The sequence below is a fragment of the Thunnus albacares genome, chromosome 12 (genome assembly GCF_914725855.1).
Source record: "Thunnus albacares chromosome 12, fThuAlb1.1, whole genome shotgun sequence".
Classification (NCBI taxonomy): domain Eukaryota; kingdom Metazoa; phylum Chordata; class Actinopteri; order Scombriformes; family Scombridae; genus Thunnus; species Thunnus albacares.
Window position 1 is genome coordinate 31,808,519 of NC_058117.1, and position 27,891 is coordinate 31,836,409.

Sequence of the window (27,891 nt, forward strand, 5' to 3'; positions counted from 1 at the left end):
TTTGACTTAAGTTATCTTTTCTCTCAGCTCAGTGTCTCATTGGTTGTACTGATGATTCAACCAGAAGAGATTCACGTCCACCACAGTGTTGGAAGTTTGAAAATGTTGCAGGAAAAACGAGCAGGACCCCTGGTTGCCTGATATTGCCGAGCCACTGAGCTGATTGTCCTGCTCAGCTCCAGGTAAACACGTTCAGGTAAATCAGGGTGGGGCTGACGGAGGAGAAGGTTCCTCAGAAATCCCTCATGCAGCCCTGACAGGTACTCCCACTCAAGACTCGTCCCTTTTCTTCCGCCCATCATGGCGCTCAGTCCGCCCCATTCCGGTTTCCCTGTAATCCAGCCCTGCTGGCCAGGAATGCCAGGAATGCAGGCTGTGTAATGGAAATCTGCTCCACATTTCAAACAGATTATGGCTGCAGAGGCTGTGCAGCGGTGCAGGCTGGCAGCCCGTTTAACACTCTTGTAATGCCTGTCGAAACCTTTTTTTTTCAGACATGCAGGAAAAGGAGTTCTTATGTGGATTCCTGACCACAGGGAAGCAGACCACACAGTGACACATCAAGACCACCAGACCGCACTCAGTCATTCAGGAGAGTTTCCTTTGTCTGAGCAGGTTTCATGAACCTCAGGCTGCTGAAACATGTTCACACTCAGGAGGAAACAAGAAAAAACTCGTCTTTTTATAGCAGAAACCTTTGTATTCTAATAAGAGTTGTAACTTTATATTGTGGCACAGCACATTATATATTCCTGTCAGTTATGACTCAGTGTTTCCCAACCTGTTCTGTCTGATTTACCAGTCAGATGAGCTCACTCTTCATCGTCATCAAAATATGATGAAAGGATTAAACTGGATGTTTTTTATCACTATTAATAAGATCAAGTGGATATTGTTACTTTTTTCCATCAGCTAACAGTGTTGAAGTTGCTTTATATATTACTGTAAGATACTGTAGTTCATGCATTTATTTATTTTTTATATGTTTATTTCAACTATTTATACATTACTTTCAGTTAACTATATGTTACATTTAGCTTTTTCATGATTTTCATGTATAATGCACCGTTTATGCATTACTTTAACTACTGTCTGACTCCATTTCAACTATTTATCTGTCACTTTTAACAAACTATTTCAACTTCTCAGCTCTCTTGCTGGCTAGTTTTCATGAAATTGCAACATGATGCAGGTTGATGGGAAACTTACTGGTTATTGTATATTTTTTAAATCCTATTTGGCTCTTTATTTTCCTCCTTAACACATATCAGGATGTATTATTTTAAATCAATCCACAATTTAAATATTTAGTTTAGTTGCTTGTACTGAGTTGAGTTGATAATTGAGCTTTCAGCGTGCCCCCTGGATACCGCAGGAACCCCTCTTATTTTGAAAATCACTGCACTAATTTAAGTTTGTATGCATTAGATCTTTTCTCAGGTCTTTACCTTCCTCCCACAGCGAAGTCAGAGATGGCGTAGTAGTAGGACTTGAGGACCTTGGGGTCGTTGAAAACTTCGTCTCCGAATGTGTTGAGCCTGTTCAGGGTCACTCTGATGTCAGTAGCGGTCACCCAGTCCTGCAGCAGACACAACAAGGACATCCGGACTATCAGTCAACAGCACAGTCTGGCAGACTGTATCATTCTGACTTTTTTGTTTTATATTCATCTGTCTTATAAAAATTAGACAGATATAATTTCTCTGGATGTTTTACAGAAAATAAAAACCTCAGACAAATGTTATCTGCAAGACACAACTTTATTTAAAGGACTTATATTCTGCACATTTCCAGCTATATATTTATATTCTAGGTCTCTACTGGAATATCTTTACATGATTTATAGTTCAAAATTTATTTTATACTTTCTGAAATGAGGAGAGGAGGTTTCTGAAGCTGTTCAACCAACAAGCAGTTCTGACAGAGTATACCGGCACCTTAAGACCGTCTGAAACCCTCTTTCTGACAGCCAGACTTAAGAGGACTAACCATTTTTTTCTCTTGAAGAGAGGACAGAAAAAAAAAAGTTGTGTACGCAGCCAGACCAGAAGCTCTGTGAAGATGAAAAGCTCTTTGTATAGAACACCAAACTGAAACTAAAAGTTCAAGTCCAAACTAGTATTACTGTGAGCACATGTAAAAAAATGTAATTGTTGCTGATTAGCACTACACACAAAGTACAGCTGAGGCTGAAGGGATTGTTATTAGTGTTGTAGGTATTGTACAAATTGCAAAGTTTTGACCTGATGATGTGAATGTCTGTTGCACATTTCATAGCAATCAATCCAATATCTGAGACATTTGATAGACAGTTTGAAACAAAGCAACATAAACACCAACTGGCTGCAAACCAAGCTGAGAAAGACAAAGAAGTGAAGGCAGAAGTTGTATTTCAGAGAGATTTCAGACGTTACTTGCAACAAAAAAGTTTGTATCATGAATCCGCAAACAGGGAGGATGTTTTAGTCCTCGGCTGTGGGAAACACTGAAAACAGTGACGCAACACCAGAGACAGGCACTCGAACTGTGACATTTTCAGTGAAAAGGAATTTATTTTCTTGGCTTCATGATACGAAGCCCAGATGGAGAGAATTACTGAGGGACACCTGTTCAGTTTCAGCCACATTGTCTTATCATGGAGGATAAAGAAAGTTACTCAACATCTCGCCTGTGTGAAAGGCTCATGGGGAACTCAGAGTGAAGGTCAACGATAGCTTTGTTCAGTATAAGCAGGAAGCTTATCAGACCCAAAAGGTTTTTATTCAGCAGAGTGAGAGCTCACAGCAGCTGTTTGAAGACTAACAAACAGCTCAGAGCAAAAAGATCTGAACCCAGTCAGAACAAAAAGTCTGTCAGACGATCAGCCTCAGGGTTTGTTTCTGCTCACAGGAAAGTACCAACACGAGAGTTAGTATTAATCCATATCTGATATCAACCCCAACACTGCCAGGAACATGTGAAATAAAAGGTTTGTGACTCAACAACGCCTTCGCTTTCCAAATGTTCTCCCCCCAAAATTTTCAGATTTCCAACCTCCGGTGGAAACAGTTAAAGTATCTGCTGACAGGCTTTTGGCCTTCTGGCCATCACATGGCTTTCTAGGGCATTTTTTTTCCACCAGTGCAGATTTAATCATTAGACTTGTTTTTATAGTGAAGAAATATCCAAATAAAAGTTGTTCAGAGCAAAGAAATCTGCACATGAAACCAGAGGTCACAGAGGAAGCAACAGGAGTTAAATATAAACAGCTTTTCTCCTGTGGTTTAAATCATGTTCAGGTTGAACGTACTGGACATTTATCCGCCTACTCAGGAAAACTTCTGCCTCCTCCTGTAACTTTACACCTTCATGTTAAATCCTCATAGAACTGCTGGGAATGATTCACCCACCAACTGCTCAGAGATGTGACTCAGAGCGAACTGCTTGGTTTCAAACAGGAAGCTCACCTGTCAGCATTGCCGAGAAGGTTTTCTCTCATTCTCATTCCACTTTTAATTAAAACAAATTACCAAGTAATTTGCTAAGATTGATTCAACTGCTTTCACGGGCTGTAAACAAACTCACATTTTAAAGATGAAATACACCCTTGGTTTCTGCCAGGAATGATCCATCCAGCGTATTTAAACCAGACAAAGGACATTTCTTTTCAAACTGAATAAAACTCAAGCGACCCAAAATGCATCATGAAAAGCCAAGTGAGATCATTCTCTCCTGTCATTGGTCAGATGTGTCTGGGGGGGGGATGAGAGAGATGGAAGAAGGTCTTGAAGAAGCTCCTATCTGCTCAAATATCAAGAAGACAACATACTTGGTTGTTAGACCTCGATTCATAGCTGATAGCAACTGTTGATTTGTCCCCACTTTCTAAAAATGTCCTCGCTGTTCATATCTGCCCAAACAAATCATTTCAAGGAGGAAAACTAACCCAAGAGTCCCATTCAACCAGACTAAACTACGCAGGTTTGAAAACACCCTTAGTGTTTACAGTCATGCTCGCTGAGGGAAGATGAATGTCTGCATAAAATTTCATAGCAATCCCTCCAATAGCTGTTGAAATATTTAACCCTGAACCACAAATATGAACCTCATGATGGTGCTGGAGGAAAAGTTAGAGGATCACCAAATTTGGTAGGATTCATCCTCTTGGGACCATAAATATTTGAGCCAAATTACATGAGAATCCTTCCAACCGTTTTTGACCGATGGACGAACATAGAGCCATGAAGACATCTATGTTTATGATCAGAAAATGTTCATGTCTGAAGTTGTGAAGACCACAGAAGGCTGCAGAGGTGTTACTGTGGTGTTAGTTTTGCACTGTTGGTCCAAGTAAGGTAGCCCAGAGTTCCTTCCCATAACCACATCCTCCAGCTGTTCCCAGGCCAGATGGGATACGTAATCCCCCCCCTGCCCTTCCCCGGGTCCTCCTCCCAGAGGGAGGCGTCCAGCCCAGGCACCTGAACCACCTGAAGTGACCCCTCTCACCTCAAACTCCCTTCAGATGCTTTTCCCTAATGGGCCGAACATACTCCAGTTTTCTTGTTTATTCTACACCGAGAGGACTCGTTTGCAAGTGTCACTAGGATTTTTGGGGGCCATGGGAGTCCAGGTCTAGTAGGGTAATCCTGGGGCAAAAATGAGCTGCTGGGTCCCAATTAAACCCACATTCCTCACCGTCTGAGTGCAATGTGTGCAGTTTTGCTACACTGGAATACCACTTGGCCCCAGACTTGCTGGGTAATGTGATTTAACATGTTCATTCAGGAACATCCAACATATGAAGAACTAATGAAGCCTAGAACCAGATTTAGACCCTGTCAGTGACCCACCGTAAAGGGTCTTATGTCATTTATTGTGATTTAGTGGTGAACATACCTAAAGAAATGTGAAATGAATTAGGCACAAAACTGATAGTAAACCAAACAGTAACCGTAGTATCACGTTCGTCTGTTGCTAAACTCTGATGGATGTTCAGTTTCTGGCTCTGATGAAGGCCTGTCATTGTTGAAAACTGTTCTGCAGCTGGTTTCTCAGCTGGTTCATCTTGTGACAGCTTCTTGCTCATATCTAACAAGTCATAAACTGCTCCTGCGTCCATCCGGCAGCTGCAGCTCTTCAGACTATTCGGTCCAGGAAGCCGATGCAGGTTCTCGGCTGAGTCAACACACTCTGAACTGTACAGAACATTTGTTTGCTATCAATCACGTCTCTGCTCTGTGGCAGAGTGGAACGCCTCGGCCAGGACATGTGTTTTCTTGAAGGAAGAATGCTGCCTGGAGTTAGAAACTCTTCTGGGAATCACAAACATTCAGCTGAGCTGCAGCAGACTGCAGGCTGGGAACAAACCAAACGCTGCAGAGATGTCCTGCAGCCTGGAAACAAATACTGTCTGTCAGTGTGGAACGTGAGCATGTGGATTTACAGCAGGACTTCACTGATGGACAATACTGACATACCAGCACTTAATTTCACATCAGTATTCCCATTTTATGTTGCTTTTTTATTTCTACTATACACATTAATTGTTGCACGTACACCTGCAGAGACGACTCACAGGGCTAGTTGGTGATCTAACTGTAGTAGCCAACAGGGAACGTGTTAGTACTCATCAATCACAATTACTCTCCTGGGAGGGAAGGTAGCTCAGATTCCCAGACAATAAATTACACCGTTTATTCAAGAGACATAATTGTACCATAAATTCCCAGACCACGCCTTTTTAATGGAGCAGTTTAGACTCCAGCAGAGCAGGATTATATTAAAACATGATAGTGCAACACAGCTAATATAGTAGTATTAGCGCTGCAACTAACAATTATTTTCACAATTAGTCGATTCATTGTATTGTCAAAAAATGCCTGTATCCCTGAGACCAACAGTCCAAAACCCAAAGATGTTCAGTTTACTGTCACATCTGACAAAGAAAAGCATTAAATAATCACATTAGAGAAGCTGGAACCAGCAAATATTTAGCATATTTGTTTGAAAAAAAGTTACAAACGAATATTCAATTATAGTTGATGATTTATTTTCTGCCAATCAACTAATCAATTAATCGTTGCAGCTCTGTTCCCTCACTGGCCAGACCTGTAAAGACGAGTTTGGTAAATCGTGGAGATTCTACTGAAATAAAGTGATTTCACTCGTTAAGGCTGGCGATATTCTATATTTACCTTATTGTAAACATGAAAAAAAACATTAAAGTGATCCTACTACAAGTAGGAAATATTTTCCTTCCTAAGTTCTTTTCAAGAGACTTATTATGAAATGATGAGAGCCGTAAAATAAAGTGTTATTAACCTGAATATAAAGATATTTAAGACTGATTTTTGACTGATCTCTGTATGAAAAGAGTTTGGTTTTATACATAACAGGCCTTTTGAACATCAGGTTAAGGCACCATGAAAGTACAAAGTTCAGTACATAAAGGGGTCAGAGTAGGTCAGAAGTCAGTTTTACAGTCTCTGATTTAGCTGATGAAGACATTTATGTTCAGTCATGTCTGACAGGAAGAGAAATAAATGTCTATGTTAAACTTAAGACCTTATAAAATAAATATGAGCCAATTTAGTGCTATTTTAAGGCTTTTAAAAGGCGACGACAGGTCTGTAGACCGTCCAACGGGTCACAAGATAAATCTGTAGAGTTGAGAGATGATTAATGAGTGAATAAATAAAAGTTCTCTGATGAAACAATCTAACCAGTTTAGCGGTAAAAACTCAGCTCATAGACATCTGACACCTGTGACTCTGCTTTATTTTAAGGGGTCACAAGCTGAAAAGGCTTGGAAGCACAGCTCCAGAATAAAACAAGAGTGATGTCCGGTGACCGTCTCAGCTGGTGGTTATTTCCCCTCTCAGAGCTCATAGATGACAGACAGCAGGAATGTCAGAGAGCGACAAACAGCCGTCTGACGCCTCCGACAGCACGCCGTCTCCAAAAAAGAGTCCACAGCTTCAGTATAAATAGCTTCATGCCAACAAGTCAAATAAGGAAGTTTACAGCTGAGCTGCAGGGCTAAATCTGTTCATTTACATGGAGGGGAAGGAAAGAGCGTTTCACACAGCAGGGAGGCTGCTGTCAGATCTGAAGCTGCTTCTCCATCACTTCTGCTGCCTTAGAAAAACCATTTAGTCCTGTTTACTTATGTATACGTGCATATACAGTATGTATGTAGCGGAATAAACTGTGTTGAAGCCTGTGCACGTATATATATATTTATATTTTCTTTTTTTAATTAGTTTATTTGTCAGAGACGATGCAAAAAAACATTGCAACAGGTTAAAATAACATGAAAGAGATGTGTTGCATTTTGGATTTATAGCTAAAGCTAATTTGCGACGCCTGTCCCTGGTTTAGCTTTATATCACTACCAGAAATACATTAATTAAATAAAGCTCATTGTCAATAACAACAGTATTTACATCACATAACAATCAGTTTACATGTGTTGCACATGTGTACGTTCCCTAATTCATGGCAATGATGTATTTATGTGCATAATATTTATAGGTGTACGTGTACGTGTACATACATGCGTAATCTGTATTAGTGCATGTATGTTTATCTGTATGTATCTATGTGTACATGTCACAGCTTCATAAAGACAGAACAACACTCAACCTGACAGCCATCGACTCTTCATCTTCCCAAACATGTGACAATCAAAGGGTCCATCTTCAGTCAGATACAGAGGTTCTGATTAATGAAAGAACTCAAGAACACAAAACCTCCTGTCTGCTATCCTTTCTGATTGGCGGATTTCATTTTGGATGATGAGAACAAGGAAGGCTGCTCATATTCAGTCTGTCTGCAAGATAATCAAGATAATCAAGATAATCAAGATAATCACGATAATCAAGATAATCAAGATAATCACGATAATCACGATAATCAAGATAATCAAGATCATCCCGCCCTTCGCTGTGACAGAAAAGTCACACAACAAAACAAAAACACAACACAGAGTCTCTGGATGTGTAGAGAAGCTACAGCACCAATCACTGAACATTCATCTCCAGCGGACAATGAGTAACTATTACATTTACTACGTCTTTTTACCTGAAAACAAACTTAATTTGATTTTTAATTTCATTTTAATTATTAACTTAATTTAGAGCATCGTTTTGTAGAGTGCAAAAGTGCAAAAGCTCCTATCTGCACTTTGAGAGGCATTAATATCTAGTCGCTATTGTTAACACATAATATAATAATATAGTCCAAAAACAGTGTGTTATGTGTTGGGAATCCTTAACAAATAGCATTCTGCAAGAAAACAAGTTTTTTTTTAGTTTTCTCAAAAAAGTGCATTTTTCAGAGGCCATCGATTTGGTTAAAATTTCCTTCACGTTTAAAAAAAAGTCTCAGTTTTATAATCCTGTTTTTCTCCCTGCACATTCATTTAGTGTGTATTTGTTTACTCAAACAGGTTAATTCAAACTCAGAGGTGGTGTTTGAAGAAACACAGTTTGTATAAAATCCAAGGAAGTCGTTTACACAAGCAGCGTCCTATAAACTGCTAATGGACGCTACAGATTACTGTATATAAAACTGTAAATAATCTCTGAGATTTGTCTCTGAGCTCTACAGGTGACTGTCAGTTCACACTAATATCTCATCACATCTGGTTCACATATCCACAATACTTCCACAGCAGGAGGAATCTAAAGATGACTGTTTCAGCTTAAGTTTCACTTAAACTATGAAATATCTCGATGTCTATCAGATGGATCGGCATAACGTTTACATATATATATGACTAAAGATTGACTGTGTGCTGTCAGCAGGGTTAACCGCTGGGTAGCTAGCATGTCTCTCCTTCCTTTTGTAAAGCTACAACGGGGGTGTTTTGAATACACCCCCGTTGTTTTCACAGGTAATTTGTTAGTCTGTCCCTCCCACCGCAGGAAATAATGGATTAATCCTGGAAAGCTGTTGATGTAGAACTTTTCTCCTTATGAAAATAACACGGAGATTATTCGACCAATGAGAATTTAATCAGACGAGAGCATATCGACCAACTAATCGACCAGCGGACTACAGCTCTATTATTTTGATCTTGGACTAAGATATGCAGATATTCTTAAAACTTTTGTGCTGTGGACACTTTCATGTTCCTGCTGATGTCATCCAGTTGATAGAAACTCAGCTCCAGGGTTCTGGAGCGCTTCGTGGATGTAGGTGGATGCACAATAAATGCAAAGAACATGTGAGAACAAGGAGGACGTACGGCTGCTTTGGATCCAGTTTGGATCAGTAACTGACATTAAAGAGGAAAAAAAAAATCACTTTCTTCAAACTTCCCGCTGACTGAACGCGTAATAGATTAACAGAATGAGTAAATCAAGAGCACAAATCAGTCTTTTTTTTCTCTCCGCGGCTCCTCCTGGCCTCCTTAAAAACAACAGACAACAGTGAGCAGAAGAGCGAAGAAGCAGCTCCAAATGTCAGAACAACATTATGCAACAAACGGAGGACAGAAGAGTGAAAACAGCGTCTCTTCTTTCCAATTATTGGGCAACTTCAGCCTCAGAGAGTGAAACATGGAAACACAAATACACTGAGGAGGAGGAGGAGGAGGAGGAGGAGGAGGGGAGAGGGGGGGGGGGGGAGTACTTGTCCAGCTGCAGGCCTAGTTGAGCCAAACTGCTGCAGTGGGAAATCCGGGGGCGTCGCCTAGCAACATGTCGCAACTCTTGGCAGGCATTTAACCTGCAACCTGTCCAGCAGAACAGAACGGGCTGCTGGGAAAAAAAAACAAAAAAAACACACACCAGCTGCTTGTTCTTGGGTAGAGAGGAGATGCAGGGAACCTCCACGCATCAACAGACAGAACCAATCAGGTCCATCAATCAATCTTTAGTTCCAGCTTCTCACATGTGATGATTTATATATATATATGACAGTAAACTGAACATCTTCAGCTTTTAGACTGTTGGTTTGGACAAAACAAGTGAACTGAAGACGTCACAGCAACTTTTTTTTTTTTTTTAATTAAAAAAGAAATATAAGAAATTCTCTGATTTCAGCTTCTTAAAATGTGAATATTTGCTGGTTTCTTTAGTTTCTATGACAGTAAACTGAATATCTTGGGCTTTGGGAAACACTGATCACCATTTTTTTGACATTTTCTGGACAAAACGACTCATCGATTAATCAAGAAAATAATCATTAGTTGCAGCTTTAAACCTTCTTTAACCTGCTTCATGTCAGGTGCGCTTGATTTTACTGTAACTGCAGTAACCGGGTGGAGACATGAGTGATATATCTCACAGGAGGCTGTACTGAAGAGAGAAACTAATTAATAATGTAATGATGTTTCAGCCTATCATCGTCACAACTGTCTGTTCCTGTCATTGCTTTAATGTTTCCTGCCACTACTTCCTGTTTATGATTTATTCTCAGCGTCCCCCTGCGGCGCTCACCTGCAGGACGGGGCTGTGGTCGAAGTTGTAGGCGCTGGGTCGTCCCTCCAGCGTGGAGAAGGCCACGTTGCCGCCGGTGAGCGGCGAGATGTCGCTGAAGTCGTCGGTGCAGAGCGCCTGCTGCTCGTCCTCTCCCGTGCGGATGAAGCCTCGGCTCGCCTTCTGGTACGTCTTCTCGCAGGAGCCGCTGTAGTACTGGTAGGGCACCCAGGGGCCGCCCTCGCTGGTCCGCTTGTAGATGGCGAAGCTCTCCGGGCGGCTGGTGTGGAACTTGAGGCGGACGTAAGTGATGTCGAAGGCCTTTCCTGCAGAGAGAGAGAGAGAGATGGGAGAGAGACGGAGGGTGTTAATGTGGCGGGAAAAGGTTTGAAGATCAGGAAGCGTTTGGATTAAACTCGTCTGCATAAATAAGATCTTTACAGGAAGGAAACCTCCAAAAGTTTCAGGTGAAAGTGTCAGAAACACTCAGAGCAGGAAGTCTCTATTTTCTGACATTTTATAGACCAAACAACGATTAACTGACAAAATAAACTCTAGATTGACTCTCAGCGAGTTGAAGATGAGCTGAAACACCAGCTGGGAGGAAGAAGGAGCCACTTTCAGAGCTGACAGTTTGGTAAATGTTGAGCAGGAATGTAAACTGGTCTGCCCCTTTAACTCCCAGCACCGTGTCCGCTGGTCGCTCCTCTCTCTCCTCCACATACTTCGGCGAGTCTGAGCAGGCCGGAGACCAGCCGGTTAAATGTTCCAGGAGCCGTCAGTCAGCGTGCGAAGGAACGCCGCCATGTTTGAGCCGGGGCGGCGCGGGGGGTACGGCTGTTTGCTCAGTCAAAGAATCTGCTCTGTAAACATTGTGCTGACAGGGGCCCCGGCCAGGAGGGGGGGGGGGGGGGGCGGGGGCCCGCAGCGTCGACAGCAAATAAAGGTGAAGCAGCTGAGAGGACTGATGGGACGCACACAAAAGACCGCAGTTTATTACAGGAAACAATGAAGCAACTGCAAACACACCGACTTCCTCCTCCCACTGTGTGTGTGTGTGTGTGTGTGTGTGTGTGTGTGTGTGTGTGTGTGTGTGTGTGTGTGGTCTGTCTGGCTACTTTTAGAGACAAATTTCAGACTAAAGACCAGTTAATTGGGAAAAAGCTGATTTTTGTGTTGGTGGTTAAGGTTCTCCTAAAGTCTCCAGTGAATGTAAGTGTGTGTGTGTGTGTGTGTGTGTGTGTGTGTGTGTGTGTGTGTGTGTGTGTGTGTGTGTGTGTGTGTGTGAGAAGGTTAATAAGAAGCTAATTTACAGCACAACTTTTAGATGATGTAAGAAAAAAAAAAAATAAAACTAGAGCAGCCGTTTTCTTCCAGGCAGCAGCTCCCAGTCAACAAAATACCTGATTTATTAAAGGACGAGTTCACAGTTTATTCTAGTCTGTGTTAAACCAACAGTCAGGAGTCCAGATGAACATTAAAGCTCCTGTTCATACTGACCATTAGAAGATCCCTTCATAATGACCTTACAATGGAAGTGATGGAGGACAAAATGTATTTAAAAGTTTATCTGAAGCTAATATGAAGCTTCAGCGTCCAAATGAGTCAAATCAAGTAGATATCTTTCAACATTACAGTCTTTTTAGTGCCAAAGTTCCTCTTTTTGTTACTATACTTCCACCTGCAGCTCAACAGGGAAACACAAAGACTGTAAATGTGTCAGATATCCACTTGATATGACTAACTCAGACTGATGAAGCTGAATAGAAGCTTCACACAGACTTTTAAATACATTGAAAGCACATTTGAAGGATCTTTTAATATCCAGTATGAACAGGAGGAATGATTACAGACACCTGACTGCTGGTTTAACACACTTTTAACTCTTAATTTAAGCTGCAACATTCATAAATATCTGATCAAATATTTCATCTCTGACAGATTTTCATGATCAGACTGATAGAAAACATTCAGGCAGCAGCTTCTCGTGTTTGTTTCTGGTTAAACTGACAGACATCAGCAGCAGCAGATTAGATCAATTAACATATTTAACAGTAATCATGTGACTGCAACTGACAATTATTTTCTCGATTGATCGATTAGTTCTTTGGTTCTTCAGTTTATTGTCACAGAGACTAAAGAAACCAGAAAATATTCACATTTCAGAAGCTGAATCAGAGAATTTTAGCATTTTTTTCTGACTCAAAACGATCGATTAACAAACTAGTTGCTGATTCATTTTTATTATTGATCGACTGATCGATTCATTTGTTGCTCTGCATGTAAAAGCTAAATACAGACGGCAGCTCGTTAACCAGAGAACAGACGCAGATTGTTTCAGTCTGGAGAGAATTGATCAGTTTAATAGTTGTGAGTCAGAAGCTGCAGCTGTTAACATCTGCAGCGTTTCTGCTTCTCACACGACAAACACTGATCAGACGTCTTTGACTTTTTACTTCTGGTGGAAACATTAAAGAGGATTCTTTGCTTGTCTTTGTGTCATGTGACAGTAAAGTGAATATATTTGGGTCTTTATAAACTCGAGGAGTTAAATTGAAACTCCTCTCAGCTTTTGACTCTGATGTGTCGGCGGCTCAGAGGAGTTTTATTCAGATGTGATCCTGAACATCTGTGATCTGAAGCATCGTTTTAAACTCCGGCTGCACATCAAAAGCGTCTCTCTGAGTGGAGGACAGACAAACACCAGCCGGCAGGAACACGCTGTCATCGCCTACACTTCCTCACAAAACCAGACAAAAGCATCTGTTGGCGCGGCGATCAGGAGGCAAACAACAGAGAGAGAGACCTGAACGCAGGCGGACGCTCTGATTGGACGAGAAGATCTGCAGGAAATGATGCTGCTGTCAGACAAAAAAACACAAATCTGAAAAGAATTTTATTACAAAGAGAAAGATGAATTTACCAGATGTTTAGGATTATTATTGTGAGTGTTGCAGTGCTGGACACGTTTACTGAGACACAACAGATAATATAACAAACTGTTAAAGCTCAGACTACTTTTACTGCAATACTTTAACTACATCAAGCTCATAATACTTATGTACTTTTACTGCAATACTTTAACTACATCAAGCTCATAATACTTATGTACTTTTACTGCAATACTTTAACTACATCAAGCTCATAATACTTATGTACTTTTACTGCAATACTTTAACTACATCAAGCTCATAATACTTATGTACTTTTACTGTAACACAGGAACTGGTAGTATTTAATATCTGTGTGATTTAATAATTGAATCTATTAATGATGGAAAGTGTTTCAGTTTTTTTGTTGGAATTGGACGACAAGTTTAAGCTAATTGATTTAATTGATAATCAGCTGTTCAATCATTAACTGATCAAACAGAATGGATGTTTTGAAGGTAAATGATGAACAGAAACAACATGTTCTTTTAGTTACAGATGAACAAACACAGTCTAATGACTCTCCGTCTGGTCTGTTGTTGTTTAACAGCTGCACAACTTCCAGATTCATTTCTGGACATAAACGAGATCAAAACAACACATGTGGGACAAATCTAACGACAAAAAAACACAACATCTGATATTTTCCCTTTGATGCCGTCATGAGAAAGACTTTGTTAAATTCTTGTGTTTTCCAGTAAAGACTGGTGAGAGACGAGCCGGCGTGTCGTCGGTCGGACCGACAGTCGGGAGGAATTCTGTTCCTCTTCTTCCAGAACAATCGTTGTATTGATGAGAGGAAGAATTTTTTACAGTTGAGAGCGCAAACAAAGGCCACGCTGTGCGCGTTTATGTTCCCGTCCCATATGACCACAGAACAAACCCGAGCAGAGAAACAGACAGACCTGCTGCTGACTCTCCACCAGGAACAAAACCCAAAAAAACTCTGGTTTTATGACGTGAACGTTGGCAACATCAACGGTTTTTCACTCCATTTAAATGTTATCATATTTTCAGCAGCTTCAGTTTAAAGTCCTGTGATGAAATCCTTCAGACAGGATCTGATCTTCAAAGAACAGACGTGTGTTTAACAGACCATCATATTATGAATTATGATGTTGAAATAAAAATAAAGGTTTTCTAGGAAACAATGTTTCTACTGGTTCAAGTGTTTTAAACAAAGAGTCATTCTGATAACATTTAAACTGATATTAAGTCCTAATGAGCTGATACCGATTTACCAGAAGACGCCAACATTTAAACACACTTTCAGCCGCTAGGCGTCTCAATCGAAACAATAACAACAGACGGAGTGTGATGACGATGTGAAGCAGCAAGGGATCATGGGAGTTGTTGTCTTCGTTGTTAAATAACCAGCTTCAGTGGGATAGGATTACTCCAGTGTTCATCATTCAGGATTGTTTTTACCTGCAGAGGTCTCCTCCTCTCCAGAACAAACCGACCCAGAGATTTAAAATCGTTTTAAATACTAATTAAAGCTGTTTTACCTAAAAAAATCAATATTTCTCTGATGATGTTTGGTGACCACCGGACTTCCTGGAGGGGCTGTTAGCCGAGCTGCTGCTAACGTTTGTCCAGTTTATTTCTCTGATAACTTAAGATCCAGACGTCCAATGACTAAAATCCTTCTTCCGGCTAAAAGATATAGTTAAAAACCACCTAAATTTATCATGAAAATGTGTCTTAAAACTGAATAAAAGTCCATTTATAACAGTTTGTGTGGAACAACCACAACGCCGATGTATTATCTTGTATGTGTGTAAAGTTACTCTTTGGTAGACGCCATTGTAGCGGAACAAACACAGCGCCGCCGTATGCATCTGGTGCGGTGTTTACTCTTTGGTAGAGGAGGTATGACGCCATCGACAGGCGACCAAATGAAACGGTCCGTTACTTTGATTAAATTACAGATTTCTCTGAGTTTGAAACTTGTTGGAAACATTTGGGATAATGTAAGTACACAACTCAACAACATATATAACATAGGTCTAGTTGTTAATAATTACATATTAAAGCTTTAAAGAAGAGTTCTCGTCAGTGACTTCCTGTCTCCATCATCGGGGTTATTTTGTGTTGATAAGTAACGTTTATCAGTGAAATAAAGCTTCAGATTGTAAAACCGTCTGATGAGAAGCTGCTTTGTATCTTTAAAGTGAAGCTACTTGAAGTGAACTGAGAGACATAAAAGATGCTTCTTTCCTCCACAGTTTGCAGATTTAAGCTGCCGTTAAGACCTTCCTGAACCAAACCGCACCGCTGAGAAACAAACGCCGACGTTGTCAATTAGCCGGTGCTGCTTTAAGCGCCGCTAACCCTCCTATTGTGGAGCGTTGACCCCGGGAGACTCTCCTCGGGGGGGGGAGGGGGGGGGGGGGCAGAGTCAGGCCTGGACATGAAAAGAGCCTCCTGTCGTTCAGGGGAAGCAGCTTTTCTTTCTAAGACTGTTTGGGGAGGGACGGGGGGGGGGGGGGGTGACGGAGTGACACGGTGACGGCAGGAGTGAACCGGCTGGAATGTGTTTCCGCCGGGCAGAGTGACGCCGGACGGACGGACGGACACAGAAAGAAAAGAGTCCACACAGAAGAAAAGAGGGCGAGCGAGCAACACAGGCTGTTCATGTCAAAGAGAGAGAGAGAGAGAGAGAGAGAGAGAGAGAGAGAGAGAGAGAGAGAGAGAGAGAGAGAGAGAGAGAGAGAGAGAGAGAGAGAGAGAGAGAGAGAGAGAGAGAGAGAGAGAGGGCTGCTGGGAGTTTTTCCTGCCCAGATATGGAAACTCACATCTGACTGACCACAAACGAGGGGATTTTATTCCAGCGCTGAGGAGGAACCGAGCTTCAAACCCTGCTGAAGTGCTCTCGAGCAACAGGCCGCCCGTGACCTTTGACCTCCAAACATATCATACAAACACAAGAAGGACGTCCACAGTTTACTCTTCTGATCATCGTCAGACTTTACGGAGGCCGCGAAGGGCCAAAGTTTATTTTTAGAATCAAAAATAAACATCTTTTCATTTCAGAATTAAAAAAAATACTCAAAGATTTCAAGAAAATGACACATAAAATGATCAAGATGTAAATTTATCTTCATGTCGTTTTCTTGGGAGAAAATGAAATATTATTTTGTATGTTTGTATTTAAGACTTTTATTATCTCAAAAACGTGTCACACGTGGTTTTCCAAACATAATAATAATAATAATAATAATAATAATGTTACTGCAGGAAGGCTTTTTGTTTTATTGATTATCTCCAGAAAAAAATCATTTTGCTTTAACGATAACAACAAAAATCATTTCTTTCCTGAGATTTACAATAAAAGCATTAAAATACTAGAATATTTACACAATATAATATAATATAATATAAACTAGAATATTGTTACAGAAGATTTGAGATTATTATCTTTTTGTTTTCAAGACTTTTGCCACTTTTATCTTCCGTAGTTTTTACGTTTGTTTTATTTTGTTTATTGATTTATTAATTAATATAAATGAAACATTGTAGTTTTGTGGTCTGATTGTTTATTTGTTTGGATTGTTGTTGTATCAGAAGGTGAAACTGTCTGTTGTTGATGTGATTCAGGTGGACTTTAAAGGGGAAATGAAGAGTTTAAAGTCTGAAGAAGAAGAACAAGCCTGTCTGGTATCTTGCGGTTCGTTCTGTCATCACAGCTGCAGAGCGGCGTTACGCCCGACGTGTCGAGACGCGTCCAAACCTCAAACTGCAGAACGAGACGCCGCCGCTGCTGCAGGTCAGCGGGTCGGACGCTTTATTAAAAACTGAAAGAAACTATTCAAAACTTTTAATCTGAACTATGAAACAAACTGAGATCATCTTCAGATCCACGTTGAGGCAGAAACATGACGGATGTGATTTGTAACGTTTCGCTCTCAGAGTAAAGAAACTAATGAGTGAAACGCAGCAGCTGCAGGGCAGAGTCACTCATCCTGCAGCCGACGCCGTTAACCAGGAATCATTCTTCACTGGAAACAGATTCGTTTTACAGCATCTGATCCTGTGATTTAAAGTCATAAATCTCAGATGGTTGCTTCTCTCAGCTGACGTGGACTCTCATGCAGCTTGTTCTCAACATAAAGAGCTTCGGATCCAGATGTGCGTCGTCCTCCCACAGACACAAGACAGGCGTGGATGTTTAACGAGGAAGACGTCCTTGAGGAGGACAGATTAGGGGCGGAGGAGGAAGACACACTGTCAGCTGTGTGAGAGTCCAAACACGACTCCTGAGAGTGAAATAATGAGTCCTGCTGTCCGTCAGGATGTGTTCTTATATCTGAATGTAAAGATGCAGCTGCTGCCACGTACCAGACTCTGAGATCAGCTGATCACAGCTGCTTAGTTTCTCAATGAATCGATTAGTTGTTTGGTTCATAAAATGTGGATCAGTTTACTGTCATAGAGACAGAAAGTATTCACCGTGATTCATGTGACGCATCGCTGTGACACAAGAGGAAACTGGGAAATGAAGAATTCAGAATATCAGGTTGTTTTATGAAGATGTTCTCCGAGTCGTTGGGAGGGACGGACTTTTGTTTTTTTGCAGCGCATTCCTGTGAATCCTCTTCCAGCCGGTGGAGCGGAGCCTCAGGGTCGGCCTGAGGGGAGGGGAGGGGGTTACAGTTGTTGTGAGGAGGGTGGGGGGTGGGGGGGGTGGGGGGGGGGGGGACGCCCCGGCCTGCAGCATGGTCCAATTAAATTTCCTCCCATGAGCTCATCGCATTCTTCTCCAGAGAAACGAACAATGACCGCTTTGACTTTTGAACGTGTGGGCACAGCCGAGCTACGAGTCCTCCATCTGCTCTAAGACACACACACACACACACACACACACACACACACACACAATCTGCAGAGCATCCACACACACACACACACACACACACACACACACACACACACACACACACACACACACACACACACACAATCTGCAGAGCATCCACACACACACACACACCACTGACTGTACAGGCAGCAGGTAGTGAGCAGGGCGAAGGTCAGAGGTCACACAGGCTTTACACTGACTGAGCACACACACGCACACACACACACACACACCTCTCTGTGTTTACAGGCGTGTCGACTAGAAACTCAAACATGATTTTCATACAGGTTGAAGAAACTCTCGTCAGCAGCAGACACTAAACATGAGGAATTATCCGTCGTCGGTGTTTAATGAGTGAGGTCATGTGATCTGTGAGAGTTTCATCATGTGTGAAACATTATATTTCTATATTTTTATAGTTTGTAGAAACTTTGTGTAAAAGAAGAAGAAACAGAAGAAGAAACACGTCAGAGTTCAGATTCAAAAGCAGAGTTCAAGTCTGTTTCACACGGATGTTACAAGCTTGACCTTTGACCCCCGTCGAAACAGCTGAATCTGACTAACCAATGAAAGCAGCTCGTCTGAAACTTCCTTTTGCTTCCGTCACACGAACGACTGACTGCAACAACATGAAACTCGACGTTCTGATCAGACAAACTGAATCATTTTAACCATAAAAGGACCAAAACAAACAAACAACAGATGAAGTTTTTTTATTTGGTTCGTTTATTTCAGTATTTTAATCGATTTATTGTTTCAAGCTAAAAAAGAAAAAATGTCCACTATTCTTTGGTTTCAGCCTCTCAGATGATTCTTTATCTGATTTGTGTTTTTTGGATGAAAATATAAGTGTTAATAAAAGATTAAAGGCCTTTTACACCAGTTTACATCATTAACCTTTGAATATTTTTATACTATGATGTGATATCGTTTATTTATGGATTATTAGACATGTTAGAGTGACGACACGTCCGTCCCAACATGATGCAGAGAAATTAAAAGAAAAAGAAACTTAAAGAATGATTTAAATGATATAAATAATATAAATGTTGCTGTAAAGATTGATGATGATTATTTACATGTATGTAGTTTTAATGTTTAAAGTCTGATTTTATTATTAGATCTTTGATAAACTGGTATTTTTGTCATTAATTTACTTGCTGTCATTTTCTATTTTTGACCTTTTGATACTTTGGTGTGATATAGATGTTGCTATAATATTTTATTTTTGATAACATTGTTAGTTTTTTTTGTTTGTTTTTTTGGTGTTTTTGCTGTTTTTTATTAAACTTTTTTTTTGCAAAGCACCAGAGCCCCATCAGACCCAGCACAGAGGCAGCAAATACAAAACACAATAAAAGTAAAGTTAGAAATAAATGAATTAATTAAACTACATGCATAAACTGGGAGCTGCGGGGGTTCGAGTCCAACAAGGACAACATAATACATACTGCATATGACACTGTCCAGGTCTCTGAGCCCTGACCTGGTTCTACCAGATACAGCAGCACCCAGGTGATCCAGACATGATCCGGCTCCGGTAGACCTGGTTTATCCTTCAGTGCTTCAGACGGGAGGATACTCCTCACTGGACGTTGTTGTTAAGTTAATGTTTTCTTCGCTTGCTAACCGGGACGGCGGTGACGTGGACGCTGTGTTTACTGAAGGTGTTTCACTCAGACATCATAAACTCATAAATATTATAAACTCATAAATATTCCAACAATGAATGAAACAGAAAGAGCAGCAGATTGGATGACATCACCTCGCATCCCTACTTTAAGGGATTAATTGAATTATTAACGCTTGTTTCTATATTTGGTTCAGGCTCTCCTCATGTCTGACACCAGACCAGTAAACCCAGAGAGCACGCTCCCCCCCACCAGCCCCCCCCCCCCCGCCCCGCCCAGCAGGTGCTGAGGTCAGAGGTCAACAAGCAGAAATGCTCTCACTGATAAAAACTCGGAGCAGGATTTCTCTCAGAGGCGGGAATGTGAGGAATGCAGCAGAGTTTAAACTCCACACACATGAAGCTGATTCTGCTCTGATCACACACACACACACACACACACACACACACACACACACACACACACACACACACAGGAACTGTCCTTCACTCAGAGGTCAGAGGTCACTGTCAGGACCTCAGAGTGTTACTATCGAGCTCAGGGATGCTTCAGATTCACATAATACAAGAAAAAGTGACGTCTGTCTTGTTTCACATGTTCAGAGTTACTGTTTAAAGGATCAGTCTGTCAATTGTCTAGATTCTTCTTCTTGTCAACAAATCTCACGTTTGGCTCCAAACCAACAATGAACTGATCTACTAACCAGTATTGTGTGTGTGTCAAAGCTGATATATCTCATTCCTCTGTGTCATAGACCTCTGATTTTGTCCAAAAAGATTTTAAAGGAATTTCAAATAATTTAAAAAGAGCGAGGAAATAGAATGGAGTCATTTTACAGCAGAAGTGGCCCCACCATCACCCTGATCCATCCCAAAGATAAGTTTTATTGTTTTACACAATAACAGCCCTTTAAAAACACATCAGTGAGTCACACCGCTGCACTGGGTGACATGTTCCTCCATCATGAAGAGTTTGGTCATGTTAGTTTGTTCAGAAACGGCTCCAAAGACTAATAACAGCATCATGTTTTCAGTCTCTGGAGAGCAGTTCTGTGTACGGCAGACGCTACTGAGCATGTGCAGAAACAGCGGTTCTGTTTGCAGCTTCACTAGCTTGTTGTGCTACATATCACAACCTCTGGACTTTGTACGACATAATACGTTTCTCACAGAACTTCAGGACAAAGTCGAGAGGTTGTGATATGTAGCAACAAGCGGCTGAAATCACTGATCAGGAAAACATCAAAAAAATAAACATGATTTAGTGTTTGTGTTTCTAAACGTGTTTACTCATGACTCCTCAGATTGATCTTCAGACTTCATGTTTATCTTGTGACTCCAGGCCAGAAAAATAATCTATTTTAACAGAAAAAAAAGATTTTCTTCGTCATACGAAACATTAAACTGAATATCTGCTGAGTTTTGTACAAAACAAGACATTTAAAAGACGTCACCTTGGACACCTTGTGAAGACCTTCTTCCACTTTAAATGTTTAATAATAATCTAAATGTTTAATCCTGACTACAGCCTCAGATCAGACTCCACAGGATCTGACCTGGAAGTGGAAGAGGTTTGTTTCTTTCGTCACACCCTGACCTGCAGATTTATGATAAATCTGTTTGCTGCCTACTCAGAGCTCGTTCTGTTTATAAACCTGAGAGGAATTTTAATCTCTTTCTCCTGTTAAAGTGGTTCAAACTCACAAACAAATCAACTGTTGTGTAGAAAGACAGGATTTTAAATCTCTCTCCTCCTTTAGTTTTAATCTTCCTACTTTTTGATCTTTTGTGCATCACTGTATATGCAGACGACACGCAGGTGTACATACCAGCGAAGCCTGATACTCCTACTCACGTTTCCACCTTTAGAAACTGTTTAGCAGATATAAAAGACTGGATGTCTGCAAACTTTCTGCAACTAAACTCAGACAAAACAGAAATTCTTATAATTTCTCCACTCAGCAAACATCTTAAGTCTTCTGTCAGAAAACTCGACGACGTTCGACTCAAAGCCTCAACTTCCAGATTTGCTTCTAACATCTCATGAAGCCAAAATTCATTCAATTTGAGTTTTTAAAGACACTGAACTCATCATACATGCTTTCATTTCCACACAATTAAGATTACTGCAATGGCCTCTTAACTGGCATTAATCAGGAATCAGTTCACAGACGAACTGCAGCAGCCAGATTTCAGACCGAGAAAAGAGACCATATTACTACTCGTTATGTTTAAAGCGTTTAATGCTTCATTACTCTCCTATTATCAACTAGCAGGAACCTCCTCGCTGTGCCTGATGCAAGGTTGAGGATTTAACCCTTAAATACTGTTCAGGTCAAATTTGACCCATTTGTACACTGACAGCAGTAGAAACACTTTAACCTGAAATTTTAGACTTTTCTTAAAGTGACCCAGAATATACAAAAATAACAATATTTTTACTTTTTTTATTTTTGTGCAGCTGTTAGAGGATGTTCTTGGTTCATTATGACCTGTATTTATTTAAAAAAAATTCAAAAATCAAGATTAAAAACTGTTTTGTTTAACACAGGACCATCATATAGTGTGATTGTGAATAAAACACCTGCTGATTAATGACCCAAAAAAACAATATACTCCACTAACCTTGTTTAAATAAAACTTTAAAATAAAACTAACTAACTATGAACATTTGTACAAACAATCTCCTTCTATCACAGTCTCTGCAGTAGCAGTGGTCAGGTCTCCGTGAGCTCATTAATCCATTTAATCTTTCTATGTTTACCTTGTAAAACACTTTGTCATTGCTTATTTTGATACATGCTATACAAATAAACTTTATTATTATTATATTATAATGAGCTTTTTGCAGGTTTCTTATGAGTTCTGTATGTGAGTTAAGTGGGTCAGACTGTGGAGGCGGCGAGGCGTTCAGCGGTTACACATTAATGTCGGTTAATGTTTAAGTTCCTATAGGGAGGAATGCACAGAACCATAAAGGTGTGTTTGGTTTCCACACATGAACAAACCTGCAGACCTCAGTCAGCTCTGACTCTTATCAGCAGGAAACCTGAACCTGCACATTAACATACTGTACACGCCTGCTTCTGTTTACCGTCAGGCTGCTTCAGTCTGAGCTGAACTCTTTCTGCAGGAAATCACACTCACAGCTGGAGTGTAAAAAAAAAATTAAAAACAGATCAGAGAAGCGGTGCGATGGCGCTCAGGGGAGCTGCCGGATGCTGCCGATATCACCTTAATCTCTTCTTCTGTTTGATAAACAGAGCAGCCTCTGGCCGAGCACTCTGATTGGACGGGAAGAGATTAAACGTGTGACGGCTCCAGATTGATAAGAGCTGCAGGTGATAACGAGTCTGCAGCCTGAGGAAAACTTCACTCCCAATTCCTGCAGTGATTACATATCAACAACCCCTTAAAATACCCTCAATTAACCCTTCGTTTACCCCCAAAAACACCTTCATCCAATCAAGGTGTTTGTTAGACAAAAATATTTACATGATTTACAGTTAAAAACTCCTTATTTAACTTATTACAGTCCTGTATGCAGCCCCTCGGTTCAGCCTCTGTCTGAAACAGGAACTTGTATTATTAGTTATCAAATCACCCACAAAAGCGTTGGCAAGGCAACCGTAAACAAGTTAACGGATTCAAACACGTCATCAGCGGAGTCGTATGATTGGTTTTAGAAACCAATCATACCCCCCCCCCCCCCCCCCCCCCCCCCATGCAGGAAATGTTCCTGAATATTTCAGGGATAGACTGCATGTGTGAAAGGAGGCTTCAGTGACAGATAACGGAGGAACGTCAGCTGCTGAGTCTCTCCTGAGAGAAGCCGAAGATGATTTCCATCTGGACCGAAGAGTCAGGACGAGAAAAAATAAAACACATTTGGTTTTTGCAAATGGAAACGATGCAGGTGTTTATTTATATGTTTATAATACAGAGAGCCGGGAAGTGAGACCCGATCACAAGTGGTCACTTGAGACGCATGTGGAGACGCATTCTAACGCCAGGTGTGAACTGACGCACACACTGTCCTCTGACTGTGTGTGTGTGTGTGTGTGTGTGTGTGTGTGTGTGTGTGTGTGTGTGTGTGTGTGTGTGTGTGTGTTGGGGGATTTCCAATTAAGTGTGAGTGGGGGGGTTTACAGGAAGGGAGGGAAGGTTGGAGGCAATGATTGTTTTTAATGGCTGAGGAGCTGCTCTGTCCTCATTCACTCATTCATCGCTGGTTATTCATGTGAACAGACTCATTTAATGACTGATTACCTTCAATCTAACAGTGAAAACAGCTGACCAGAGGAAAGATCGTCTCCACTATTCTATCTTTAGCTCATTTTTTATCTCTGCCTTGTAAAGCACTTTGTTTATTTATCATTTGGATAAGTGCTACATAAATAAACTTTATTATTATTATTATTATTCGCTGAAGATGAAATATTTGACAAACGTCCACCTTAAAACCAAAAATAACCACACACATAACCACAGATCCCCGTCGAGCTCCGGCTCAAAGCTGTGATCTAATCAGGAGGACGGAGGAGCGTTCACTCACGGTCTCCAAACATCCAGTCTGTTTGGAGACGATTTAACAGCAGAGACCACCAAAGAAGAAGAAGAAGAAGCAGCCTCCCCGCCTCACCCCCCGGAGGTGTCACCACACCGGGACGTCAGGAACAAACGAACACAGCCCTCATTATCAGAGACAAAGAGTCCCCCCCCCCCCCCCCCCCCCCCCCTCCACATCTGCTGCTGCTGCATGAACACACTAACACTTCTCAACACGTCAAACAACACAAACAACCTCAAGTCAGTCACATTTTTACATGAGGAGTTGAAGCAAAGGATCAATTAAGACGCATAAAAGGAACTTTTAGTTGAAATAAAACTCTGGATGTGTCATTAACCGACATCAGAGAAGCTTTGATTTCTGCTCAAAGACTTACAGAAAGGAAGCGTCTTTGAATCCAAGAGAAATTTTTCTGAAAAAACACAAGTGATGATGAGGGGATTTTTATTTCTGTGCTTTAAAGAGGAATTAAATCCAGTTGAAAAGAAAAGATTAAAATCTGAGCAGCAGAGATCCTGACGTTTAGTCAAACTCCCATAATATACTACATTTCCCATAATCCAGCTGGATAGTGTCCTGACACCAGCTCACTAACTGGCGGTCTGGGTCTGGATCCAGAAGCCGTCCCGTACGGACCCCCCCGGACCCCCCGGACCTACAGCTGAGACAGAAGGTTCTGATTTAAAACCTGACTTCTGTTTTAACTGGAGCAGCTTTTATAGTCTTTACAGTAGACGGAGAACGTCAAGCTTTTCCTCCCTGAAGCAATTTATTTGAACTTTTTATTTATTTTCTCTTATTTTGAAATGCAGCCCTGTTTTATTTAGTAAATGAGATTATTATTATTATTATTATTATTATTATTACTACATTAAACATATCAGCAGTCACACATATATGTTCAGTTCTGTTATGTTTTGAACTACGAGGCTACTTAAATATATATCACACTAAACAGTTAAACATTATGATCTTCTTTTCTCTAACTGGACCTTTAGTTGAATTTAGTTGAACACTCCTGGTTTAAATGCTTTTAGTTTTTAGACAAATATAGTTGGTTTTTCTTCAGAAAATCTTCTCACAGGACCCTAAAATATGACATTCACTGAAAACCAAGACCAAGACAAGCAACAAATTCTCATCTTTGAGACAGTAAATATTTGGCATGTTGCTTGAAAATGTATTGAAACAATTATTTGTTTATTGAGATAGTTGCTGTTTAATTTTCTGTTCTCTTCTTCTGCAACAGTTTAATGGAACCGACTGATTTATCTCCTAATATTAACAACAACAGCAGCAGCGGATGGAAACAAGCATTCACTACATTTTCTGTTGACAATTTAACTTGTTCCTTCAGCCACAGTTTACTGGGGTCACAGAGAGAAAACTGAACTTCCTGCTTGTTCATTTTTGTAAATCTAAATAAATGTTAAAAAAAAGCCCAAACTTTGGGATTAAGTGTCAGTAATCAGGAACATCATGCTCTCCAAAGAAAAAGAAAACATCTGGGAATGTGCTTCGCCTCTTAAGAGAAATAAAAACCCACATCAGTCGGGCGTCTCGCAGATGTCTCAGGTCTGTGAGACATAAACAACCTGAACAATGACGGTCTGAGACAACGAGCGCCTGAGGATGTTCAGCCACTATCTGCTGCTGTCATCTGAAACTAAAGAGCAGGAATTAAAAAAAAAAAAAGCTAAATATGCTGCTGATTGTTGGGGAGATTGTTTCTGTGTGAAGCGTTTGAAGCTTCAGAAAAGGCGTGAGGTGATCAAAAGATTAAATTACATTTTTATTCTGTTTTACAAATAAAGAATAATTATCTTCAGGTATCAGCTGTGATTTATTGTGTTTTAGTGCCGCAGCAGCTCTTCCTGCTTCACTCCACTGGTTTCAGGTTTAGTCTCAGAGTGAAAACCTGTAAATTAAATCCTGGCCCGGCTGTTCACAACCACAGCAGCAGAAAAGACGTCACAATAACAAAATGTCAACTGATTCTCAGCAGAACCTGATTAAAAAGATCCAGAGCTGCAGTCTGGAGCGTCCAGATGTGAAGACAGCTGCATAAAAGGGACATCAGAGCTCACGTACGGCTCAGATAAACAACACGGAGGGTTTATTACATTAAACAAAGGGGCTGACAGTTGAAACAGAAAATGTGGGGAGGGTGATATAACGGGCGGGGGGTGAAATGTTCTTTAAAAAGGTCTGATATAAACGACATCCAGCCCCACTAATGTCAGCAAACAACTATTTGCTATGTAAAGATACAGTTGAGTAATGGCGTCCTGAGCAGAGAATGAAGTCACACTCCCTCCGTGTGTGTTGTAATACGATCCTCTCTGTCCTTTGTTTGGATAGCCGGTCCGGCCACTAGGGATGTGAGCGTGCATGTGAGTGTGCATGTGAGCGTATGTACGTTCCTCCATGTCCTCTGGCGTCCATTTTCAACTAACTTTCTCATATTACAGCTAAACACTTCACTAAGGCCGTATTCAGACCAAATCAGGCGGTGTGGCGAGAACGCCAGTCCTCTCATTCATTTAATGAGCTGAGCATTTTTAGCTGTTTTGGCCGCCGCGGCGCCGCACCGGACCGTGGCCGGAAAGTTGAGCAACTTTTGAAGAAATGCAACCCGACGTCACTGCCGCTGAAAGGCTGCGGTGGCCAATCACAGCTGGAGATCAGACTGATCAGAGTAGTAAACTCTGCCATGAAGGAGGACATTTCTCTTCATATGATAACATTAAAAATAAAGTCAGACTTTGCTGTCGGCTTCTCGACTCATTTTAAAAAAAGACGAGAGAAAAAGAGAGCGAGAGAGCAGCTGTGGTCGAGCGAGCTAGAGAGTGAATGAAGAGAAGGAGCGCTGGTAGCGAGAAAGCCGGTGAATCAGATCAATAAATGTTATTTTCTGATTGTTTCACAGCGGTTACGTTCTAGAGCACAAATAAATACGCTCGCACCCCCCCCAGCACACCTCTGCTCGACCCTGCAGCTGAACGCTGCACCGCCTGATGCGGTCTGAATACGGCCTGAGAAACATCCTGAAAACATTTGAGGCAGAAACACCTTCTTGATCCATCGGTTCTGACTAGTTTGACAGTTTGATCTGAGTTTTGTGAGCTGTCGGTTCAGGGCCGCCGACTTTATTGAATAAACGTTGTGAACATTTGTGTTGGTCTGACATTTATCATGTCATATATTTCACCTTTAACATGTTCACCCTTCATGTTTTCTCCCTGTGGTTCAGTATTGAAATGTGTTTATACTCTGCAACATAAGAAGAAGAAGAAGAAGAAGAAGAAGAGGACAGCGAGTGTGAAAGCTGGAGGTCTGCTGATCCAGCGTCTTCATCACCTGTGCAATTACCAAACTCAGGTGGAAAAGATGAAAAAAAAAAAAAGTCCTGACGATCACGTTTCAAGCAGCGTATAAATCAGCCCGTAAGTCTGCTCTCTCACCATAATTACCTGTTTACCCTCACTCAGCTTTGA

General features: G+C 41.0%; 1 protein-coding gene across 1 annotated transcript in view; it reads right to left on the reverse strand.

Annotated features, from left to right (window-relative positions):
- lamc1 (laminin, gamma 1) overlaps positions 1-27,891 on the reverse strand; it is a 66,421-nt gene that overhangs the window by 26,176 nt on the left and 12,354 nt on the right. Inside the window, exons 2-3 of the mRNA XM_044368410.1 lie at positions 10,425-10,729; positions 1,449-1,579 (exon numbers count right to left, since the gene is read on the reverse strand). Of these exons, the coding sequence (XP_044224345.1) occupies positions 1,449-1,579; positions 10,425-10,729 (436 nt within the window). The remainder of the gene's footprint in view (positions 1-1,448; positions 1,580-10,424; positions 10,730-27,891) is intronic.